The sequence below is a fragment of the Gymnodraco acuticeps genome, unplaced genomic scaffold (genome assembly GCF_902827175.1).
Source record: "Gymnodraco acuticeps unplaced genomic scaffold, fGymAcu1.1, whole genome shotgun sequence".
Lineage (NCBI taxonomy): Eukaryota > Metazoa > Chordata > Actinopteri > Perciformes > Bathydraconidae > Gymnodraco > Gymnodraco acuticeps.
This window is the reverse complement of record NW_022990238.1, coordinates 208459-218758: the sequence shown is the minus strand read 5'-3', so window position 1 is coordinate 218758 and position 10300 is coordinate 208459. Positions and strand designations below refer to the sequence as shown.

At 40.8% G+C, this 10300-nt stretch overlaps 1 protein-coding gene across 1 annotated transcript; it reads right to left on the bottom strand.

Annotated features, from left to right (window-relative positions):
• Positions 1-54: 54 nt before the first annotated feature.
• On the bottom strand, positions 55-10289 carry nup85 (nucleoporin 85). Its single transcript, XM_034219600.1, has 19 exons — positions 10026-10289; positions 9123-9216; positions 8872-9028; positions 8111-8181; positions 7978-8021; positions 7575-7644; positions 7336-7457; positions 7074-7208; positions 4557-4679; positions 4235-4366; positions 4025-4131; positions 3817-3900; positions 3650-3715; positions 3227-3378; positions 2999-3116; positions 2468-2568; positions 1619-1770; positions 769-870; positions 55-215 (listed from the first exon to the last, which is right to left on the bottom strand). Exons 1-19 carry the CDS (start codon positions 10056-10058, stop codon positions 117-119), a joined length of 1962 nt encoding a protein of 653 aa, XP_034075491.1. The 5' UTR covers positions 10059-10289; the 3' UTR covers positions 55-116.
• Positions 10290-10300: the final 11 nt, after the last annotated feature.

Below are 10300 nucleotides of genomic sequence, written 5' to 3'. Positions count from 1 at the left end.
TGTACATCATGAAAAGGGTTTTATTATCAAAGAGCACATGTTGATAACTCAAACTTTATATACAATACAAAAATGAATAATAAGAGGGTTTTTTTTTTTTTTTTAAATGGCATCATTCATGTTGACACGGTTCCCTCTTTGACTATAGCCATGGCCAGGTTCCTGGCCAGAGCGAGTCTCAGGAGCTCCACCTTGGTCTGCTCTATGTCTTCATCCTGAAAAGACAAAAACACTCACATTAAGAAGTGTGCTTGTGTCTTTAACATATAGACAAAATGAACTTTACAGCACCAGAGTTAAGGCTGTGAATTAGAAGTCAAATAATTCATTGTCCTGTAGGAGTTTACCGTGAAGTGGAAAGGATGAACACTAAGCCATTTGTGCCCAAAAGACCATATTTAATATGATAAGAACGCCACAATTTGTTCTGATACCTCTAAAGTTTTTAAATCTGGAATAGATATGTCTGGGCAAGTATCTAACAGTACAACTTTGACAATTCTAGTTCACATTAAAATACTTGGTCAAAACACTTTGAAATATTATAACATTTGGTAATGTAGCTTTTTTTAATGTCTTAGAATATGTGTTGACACTTCATATAGAGGGCACATATGTTAATAACTTGCTTAGTTATTAGTATATTTTTAATTTTGCACCAAATGTACATCGACACCAATCAAGAAAAGCAGCTGCTGACACCAACACTAAACAGCTGGTCTCTCTTGTAAACACTGATCAGGATTAAGGCTGAGAGGAGAGGCGTACCTGCATAGTCCCGTCTGTGGCGGGAGCCACGGAGCTCAGGGAGGAGGTGAGCTCCTCCAGACAGAACATCAGCTCGTAGGTCTGGCCGGCCGAGAAGATCACCTAACATTCAACAAACAAAGACACCTTTTAATCAAGACTGAACAACTTCTTCAAATCATTGAACTTCCTCTTTTGTTCATTTGTTTCCATATAACATGATACATTTAATTGTATTAAATGAGATTTCATCAAAAATGATCATTTCTAAGATCGTGAGATTAGTTATTGGAAATGCATGATCAGAATAAGACCCAAGTGTATTATCCAGTCACACACACGCTTTGAAGTGAATTGAGTAATGAACAAAGATCTCAGCCAAACAGAATGACTAAGACAGGACTGGGCTCGATATATCTGAAGCTATTTTGATATGATAAACAGATCTTGAAGGTTGTTTCCAAAGGAAAATGGGATACATGTTCAGTGGAAATGTCCATATGGTGAATATGGGATTTTTGTAATCTTCCATCAGAGTGAACTGAATATCTTAGCACTGTCTGATGTTTTATATATAAATATAATATATAATAAAGCTCACCCATATTGAAACTAATCCTTAAGTTGCAGCCCTTTGTTGACTGATGTATGTATCTTTAAAAAATATCATATTTGATCAATATGTATAAAGAAATGACAAAACAATAATGGAAATGGGGCAAACATTTATATCAGTTTAGCATTTGAATGTTACTGGTCATATATCCTAACTGGAACAATGTGATTACATTGTTAAGGATTCATATCAACAGTTTACTGCGCACGGTGCACAGCGACTCATTGAACCTGACCTCTTGGACCATCGACTGACCTCTTTCTGCTCCAGCAGCGGCAGGGCGTCGGTCAGCAGGGTCATCCAGAAGCTGCGGGGGGCGATCTTGGCCGTCATCAGGGAGAGGAGCAGCTTGGCCGCCTCGCCGAAGCGCTTCTCTCCGTACAGCCGGTGGAACTCACGGTACTTCCCTAGGAGTGAAAAGACAGGACCGTTTTCTGACCTGCTCATGTCAATACTTGTAATACCACTAAGCTAATGCTGTCAAACAGTAGATGTTATCATACGGTATAAAAGTGCAGTTTAATAACATCGGCATGAATCGTTCACACTCTTATTTACATATAATCTGCCTTTACTGAACTCTTGTTCATCTCTGCTCCTCTCGCAGTGTTTCAGACATCACGGTCTGTGTATGGGCTTTTTTCAGCAATTAAACACTTAGAACAACTTTAAATGATGTCCCCTGCATAATATAATTCATTTGTATTTTTAAAACATAGATTTTGTCATAATCTATGGTCAAGTAATTTCTTTATATTTACTGTTCTCTTTTACAAATGGTTTATCTATTTTCACAGATGTTTTTCCAGTAGATCACGCGCTCACATGCTGTTGGATTAAGCGGTACATAGCTTTATTTATATCTGGGTGTGCACACATGTCTCTGTGTCTGAGTCTCATGTGATGTCCTAGAAAATACTTTAAGGGAAGCTGTACAGGAGAAAATCTGCCCTGACTGAATGTCCCTTCACTTCATGTGTGAATCTAACTTGTGAGTCACAAGTTGAGCAGCGCTGCAAATGCTGAAGTGTGTGTGTGTGTGTGTGTGTGTGTGTGTGTGTGTGTGTGTGTGTGTGTGTGTGTGTGTGTGTTTCTAGTTCGTACCAAGGAAAGTGAGCCTGTCGCTGAGCAGCATTGCGGGACCCAAGTTGTCAATCAGATCCAGGTCAGAGAATGTCCCTCTAGCGCAATAATCCTGTAGAAACCTGACACACACACGGAGACACTTTAGAAACCACCTCACAACAAAGTGCTTTCAAAGAGAGACCAGCCAAATACAATTTATTTGACACCTGAAACAAATCCTTTCTAATTATTTACGCTTCTCTTAAGTCAAAGGTCTCTCCAGAATACAAGATAACGGCCCAATAATAGCTAGCTGACAAACATAACAACTGAAACAGGGCAGCTTCTTCTTCGCTGTAGGTGTTATCAGCCAAAGAAATATCATCCCACAAGATGAATCTAATCACAATGTGGCGGAGGATATAAAAGCATGCACTCGTTTGATATCACAGTTAGGAATCTCCAGAAAGCTTGTTGTTCACAGTCCGTGGTGCAGAAGAGGAAAAGACAAACAACTCTCTGATGAGGGGAAGAACCTTTAATGGTATCTTGATGAATTGAGAAACTAACCTCTCTGAGATGAGGGTGGCGAAGGCAGCATCTTTGGCCCTGATGCTCCAGGAGAGAGCCGAGCCCAGCCTGTTGTTCTTCAGGGCTCGCATAGCCATGATCTTACAGATGCTCCGCACTGGATGAGGACAGGAAGTTAAAGGTTTAAGTCCTAACTGCATTGGCAGAAACACATTTAATGTCTGTTTTTGTGAAAGGCAGGTGGATACAAGAGGAAGAAAGGGCTACCTTGCTCTGACATTTGCCTCTGCTCGCAGATCCTGAGCACCTTGAGGGCTTTGCGCTCCGTGTTTAAAGGAACGCGCTCAATCTGCAGCTCCAGGTACACCCGGCCTAAATCTGGGCAGTGGTCAAAGTAATCCACGGCCAACTGCCAAAGACTAAACACACAAACATCCTTTAAGTGGAGACATTTGTAGAACCAAGTCAAATGAACACCATGCTGATGCCTGGTGTTTTAACAGTGCTGACAACCTCTAGACTAAACTAAAGAGTCAATTAGTCAGCATTAATCATAATCATAATTTGCAGATCCAAAAGCTATAAAGACTGAACATGTTTTCCTACTTTGAGTTAACCTGAGTAGTTAAATACACCACTTAACATTATTTCTATACCATAAGGATAATTATAGTACTTAGATAACCATACCTGTGATGAGTGAAGAGACCAGAAGCATATTCTAGCAGGAGAAACTCTCGCAAGTTGGATCCAAAACTGAACACACCAGAATGGTAGATGTTAAATGGATAAAGAGTGTAATCTATTTATCTCCAGATTCAAATGATATGCAGGTACAAACAGAGTAGACGTCTTACTGCACATTGTGAGACTGGAGGAGTTTGCAATGATCCAACAGATCTGTCAAATGGGCCACAAACCACCAGTTGTTGAGAGCAATGCTGAAGAGACACGTGGTGGAGACATTAGAAAAGAGTGAAAGACAATACATGAAACGGTAGGATTGAACCTGCTTTTATGTACTGTATATTTGGTTGTATATATTGATATTATTCTGCATGTTACCTGCACTCCTTGATGACTTGGTGGATGTCAAACTCAAACGCAGCCAGTAAAATGTTGTCCAGGGGTTCAGGGACGCTCCTCGAGTCCAGAAACATCGTCATGCAGGACTACACACACACACACACACACACACACACACAGTAAATAGCAGGGATAAAGAACCAGTGAAGATAAAAGCTGAGCGGTGTTGAAGCGGTTGGTGTAGGTTACCTGTGCATAGTAGTGTAACTCTGTGGGTTGGACTGTAGGGTGGCTGAAGAGTAGTCTCGTGACCAGGAAGTGATACCAGGTGCCCAGGAGCTCCTTGTGCTCCAGCAACGTGTCTTCATCCCCAACTAGGATCTAGAATTTAGTCAAAAATAAACAAAAACAAAAAATAAGTAACCGTGATATCGATGCGACTCATTCAATGATCAAGCCTTAATCAGGACATCTCGTTGCCCACAGTTTAACACAGATTCAGGTCATTTTGCATATTTTCTACATGTAAGAAGTAAATGGACAGCAGCTCGAGCTGACTGAAGTCACTGACCCTGCAGATGATCTCCAGATGTTTGTTGCTGGCGAATGAATTGTCCTGCAGGCAGCGGTCCACCTCCTCATGCCAGTGCCTCCACTTCACATCATACTCTGTCAGCGTCTGGTTGCCTCCAGGCTGATGATTATCAGAGAGTTCAATTGGTTGGTTTTAGAGCAAGAAATTGTGCTAAAGTCCTGCATGTCTTGTATGAACATTACTGGTACATTTGCATCATATTTCATTTCATTTCAAACCTTTATTTAGACAGATAGGTCCCTTGAGATCACGGATCTCTTTTACAAGGGAGACCTGCATCAATTTAGTTCCACATGAAACATAAAAACAAACAATAGAGGACATCATATTTACCAACACTTACAAACACCCATAGTGTCAGAAAGCATCTCGTGCAGACGTGCCTTAAAAACATTCAGAGAAATAAAATTGCTCAAATTCAATTTGGACTGTAGGCTGTTCCAAGCAAGTGGAGCTGCGCACATAAAATCTGTCTTACCTAAAACAGTCCTTACCCTTGGTACATCTAACAAGACTACATCCTGCGACCTCAGACAATAGCTGCTTGCAACTTTCTGCTTTACCAGAGAGCAGATGTAATACGGGAGTTTGCCCAACATAGCTTTATAAATAAAAGTGTACCAGTGACTGAGCCTCCGTACAGAGAGTGATGGTAAACCTGCCTTGGTATACAGTGTACAGTGATGTGCAAGCGCTTTACAATTTGTGACAAATCTCAGAGCACTGTGATACGCAGCATCCAATTTGCTCAGGTAATTGGCAGGTGCATTCATGTACAACAAATCACCATAGTCCAGCACAGGTAAAAAGGTGACAGTGACTAGCCTTTTCCTGGCCTCAAGCGAGAAACAGGACTTGTTTCTGAAAAAGAACCCTAGCCTAACGCTTAGTTTCTTAAGCAGGTTATTGACATGAAGTTTAAAAGAGAGACAATCATCAAGCCAGATACCAAGGTATTTGTAACTGGTAACCACTTCAAGTTTTGTTCCTTGCGTAGTTACAACATCTAAAACAGGCTCTGGTGACTTTTTAGCTTTAGAAAAGAGCATTACCTTGGTTTTATCCACATTTAAAAGAAGCTTTAATTCAGAGAGCTGAGTCTGAATAGTGTTAAAAACATCCTGTAATTTAACAACAGCCTCTTTAATGGAGGGACCTGCACAATACATCACAGTATCATCTGCATAAAAATGTAAAGTAGCTTCATCCACATTTTCACCTACGCTGTTAATATATATGGAGAATAAAAGTGGTCCTAAAACAGAACCTTGGGGAACACCATTATAAATGTTTAACCACTCAGAAGACAGTCCATCAAAGTGAACACAATGGGACCTTTCAGAGAGGTAGTTCACAAACCAACCCACTGCATGGCTGGATATGCCTATACTGGCCAGCCTCTGCTTTAAAATGTGATGATCGACGGTATCAAACGCTTTGGAAAGGTCAACAAATAGAGCTGCACAACTCTGCTTATTATCTAAAATACTCGTAATATCATTCACCACTTTCATTGTGGCAGTGATGGTGCTATGTTGCTTTCTGAAGCCTGACTGATGTTTAGACAGGATGTCCTTTTTGCATAAAAACTCCTTTACCTGTTCACTCACAAGTCGTTCGAGCACCTTCGCCAGAACTGACAATTTTGAGATTGGCCTATAGTTATTTAAAATAGTTGCCTCCCCTCCTTTTAGCAAAGGCAGGACATAAGCAGACTTCCATACTTTTGGAATTGTGTTTGAGCTGAGGGAGAGGTTAAAAAGAGTAGTGAGAGGTGGAGCAATAAAATCTGCAGCTCACTTTAAAAAGAAAGGTTCTAAGTTGTCCGGACCAGCCGGTTTCTTAGGATCTAACTTGGTTAAAACTTCACGAACAACATCAACAGTAAAAGGGGTTAAACTAAAAGGGTTTTCCAGACCACATTGTTCAGAGTCAAGGATTGGAGCGTTCACACACGCAGAAGTACAGTCAGTGACAGAATCAAACAGAGAGCCACAAGACACAAAATGCTTATTAAAGCAATTAAGCATAGTGGCCCTGTCTGATATAATGCCAGATGCTGTGGTGAGGCACGGAGGTAGCTCATTTGGGATATCACCAGTGGAAATCGATTTTATGGCTTTCCAACATTTCCTAGGATTATTCAGGTTTTCTGTCAGTGAAGCAGGGCCTGTCAGAAACTGATGTGTCAGGAAGGTACGACTAGATTGGATTTTGTTTTACCCACTGCATGAGCACAGACACAAAAGATGATATGTCAGAAGCAGCAGCACATTGTTTGGTCAAATAATGGCTTGTTAATGCTGTTAATCAATGTGTCATTCTGCAGAACTGAATTACACATGTAGGTGTGTGACATGGGCATATTAAAAAGAACCAACCAACAGTTGAGTGCACCTCTTCTTGAGAAATAAAGAAATGAATTTGCAGCAAATCATTAATATGAATACCATCAAGCTACACACAACAGAAAGCAATGAAAGAGGGTCTTACATTGTAGAAGGGCATCTTGCTGAGCAGAGTGTCCATCAGCTTGTACATGCTCCTGGGGGCAGGGTGTAGGGTGGCCTGCTTCACCAACATCTGTCTGGATTCTTCCAACCTGCCCTGCATCACGTAACTCAGCACCTGCACAGCACAGATACAAAACAATTGATAACTGAGATTTCACCAAAAGCACTGTAGTTGTCATGTGACTGGCCTAGTTTCTAAAGACAGAAATGTGTGTGTGTGTGTGTGTTTGCTCTGCACCTACCACATCCCAGTAGTCTTTGTGCTCAGCAGGGCTCTCACTCTGCAGCACTTCTGTGGCCTTTTCATCCACATCAGCCTTGTGTAACCTTACCCAGTCGAGTAGGTGGAGCAACAGGGAACCCGCTGAGGACACACACACACACACGACTTGTTTGTCTGAGTGCTTTCAAAGTCACGTTATAAAATGTATTACAAAGGGTACAAAGGTAGATTAAGTACAACCACTAAAAAAACTCTAACCTGGAGCAGAATCAATGAACAGCACTTCAGACAGATTCCAGATCAGCTCTATGGCCAACAGAATGGACACCTGTAACACCAAACAGAAGCTGACATTAGGACTGTGTCAATGGAAAAAGAACATTAGTCAACATTTCAATTAAAAATGAATATTCATTCCGCTGCACCTTAACATTGACTTATTGTAGCTAATTCTAAATGAATTTATTTCCATTTATTTGTTGACACTTTTATTAGAAGAGATGTTTTATGAAAAAAACAAAGCGCATATATTTCAAGGCATATTGACATTTACAATATCCAGTATGGAATCCTGTATGTGCATTATTAGTTGACTTTACACATAAGGATGTCATGTATTTGCAGGTTATGGCACAGATACACATACAGCAGTGGTACATACCTGATTTCCATATTGCATGGCCACTTTTGCATCTTTTGTAGAAACTGCAGAAAAGAGAGAAATGCAAATTAGATATTTCCTGAGTAATTACATTAAAGACTAAGATGCTGGTATTATATTGTAAAATTCGGACCTGCAACTTGCTGAAGCTCCTCCATACAGGCTCGTATCACAGATCTATAGTTTTTACTGATGCTGACAAATCTAAGGAGGAAGACAGAGACAAATCATTAAATGAAACATTTCTGCAGGTGCCTATCTGCCTTTCATAACAAAGATTTAATTTGTTGAGAAACGTTACTGATGCGGCTTTCACACCAGCGCTTTTCCCTTTCTAGCTCCGAGCGGGAGCTTTTCTGGTTCAGCTCCGGTTTCCCTTTTCTGCTCCCGCTCTGTTCACACCGCCCAGAGCTGCCGCTGCTGCGTCAGGACGTCACCGTTTAAGTGCCTGCTTCATAAAATCCAAACCACGCGGATATCCCTCACATCGACAACAACAACAACAATGGCCGATTGTATTGAAGCGCTGTTCGCTTTGGTTATCCTCTTACGAAACGAAATGGAAGGCATCGGACGACTTTACTTGGAACTTTACAAACATCACATGCGAAATGCAAGACTTCTTTGTGGTCTTCAGCATCTACTTCAACCCGCCTCGACGTAAGAGAGACGTAAGCGACGCCGCCTCTTAGCTCTGAAGCTCTTGCCTCTAGACCGACAATTTTTTGGAGCTGGAAGTGAACCGGATTCCGGAGCTAAGAGGCGGCGCCTCTGCGGTGTGAACAGGTAAAAACGGTACTTTTCAGGCTCCAGCTCCGAGCCGGAGCTGAAAACGCGTTGGTGTGAAAGGGGCAAGAGTGACATGCCCAGGCAGGAGCCATCAGTTGGCCTTACTGGGGTTTTTTGTTCTTGCTAGGGAGGTCTTCTTGAATTGTCTGCAGGCCAACAAAGATGTGATGTGACTCATTGAAGAGTTTCCGTAAAATGGGGGAATATATGTCCTCATCTTTCCTGACCTCATGGATGAAGGAGCAGCCTGATCCTTTGGCACCTGAACATACAGAGTGGACAATCAATAACAGAGTGATATTAGGTAAGAGAGAGAGACAACATACAGACAGGCTTGTCTTAGTGTCTACACATACCTGATGATGCTTTGTAAAGGGTCTCATACACAAGGAGATCACCTGGACCCCAGGCAAATCCCAAGTGCTTCCCATCACTGGCTGCAGGAATATTCTGTATGTACAGGTGATCAACAAATTAAATAAGAACTTAAACTGTGTTTTGTTCTTGGTTTTTTTAAACATGAAATTCCTCTCCAATGCATGATTCTTTATCGTTGGTCATTAGGCTAGCACAGGAATTATACAACCTATATGGGTCTCACCCACAATTTTGCACATTGGAGGGAAATTTCCAAATGATCAACTTTAACTTGATTGTATTTATTTATTATTGATTATCAGTTAATTAATCAAACCTGCTAAATCTAGAATAGTAAAGATGGTTACAATATACAATACAAGATTAAAGAAACAACATATTGTGTTAACTAACCTATAATGTATTATTTCATTAATGAAGTTTATTACTTTACTGTTGCAGCTGGAAAGTTTATTTTTTGTATGATTATATTTTGTTTAGCTAATATGAATGGAAAGCAACTTGTAACTACAGCTGTCAGATAAATGCAGTACAAACGGTTTCTTCTGAAATGTGATGGTAAGGAAGTAGAAAGTAACAGAAAGTAGAAATACTAGTAAAGTACCTCAAATGTTTTCTTATGTTATCTAATAACTAACTAGTTTCTATCACTGTCATCTTTGCTCTTGCTTCTTTGACACCTTGTTCCACAGTTTTAAAAAGGTATGTATTTATTGTAATAACTTTTAATCACCTGACACACGTTGTGGGATTTTTGTATTCTATCATACCCGAATCATCTAGATCAGACGTTTAGTAATGTTGTTGCGATACAGTTAGCTTGCTAGCATTGCTATCATGTGGAAGAAAAAAGAGAAGACTGAGCTCGTGCAGAAACTTACGGTGATGGCCGGCTCAACGTCCAACTCCTCCATCAGGGAACAGTATTATCGACCCAATGAAATGTAAATAACTAAACTATTCAGCTATAAACACTCCACGCCATGAACTACAGGTGCCGTGCTGCTTACGCGCCTCGGTCATTCATTCGAAAGACCCGCGGCGCAAGTGCTATGACGTTACGGCAGAGGTGGTCTTCCTTCTGCCTGTTTTTCCATCTGCTGTGTTTTCTGCTTGTGGTGTCGTTTTGGTTCTTTTTTTGTTATTCACGAACAAA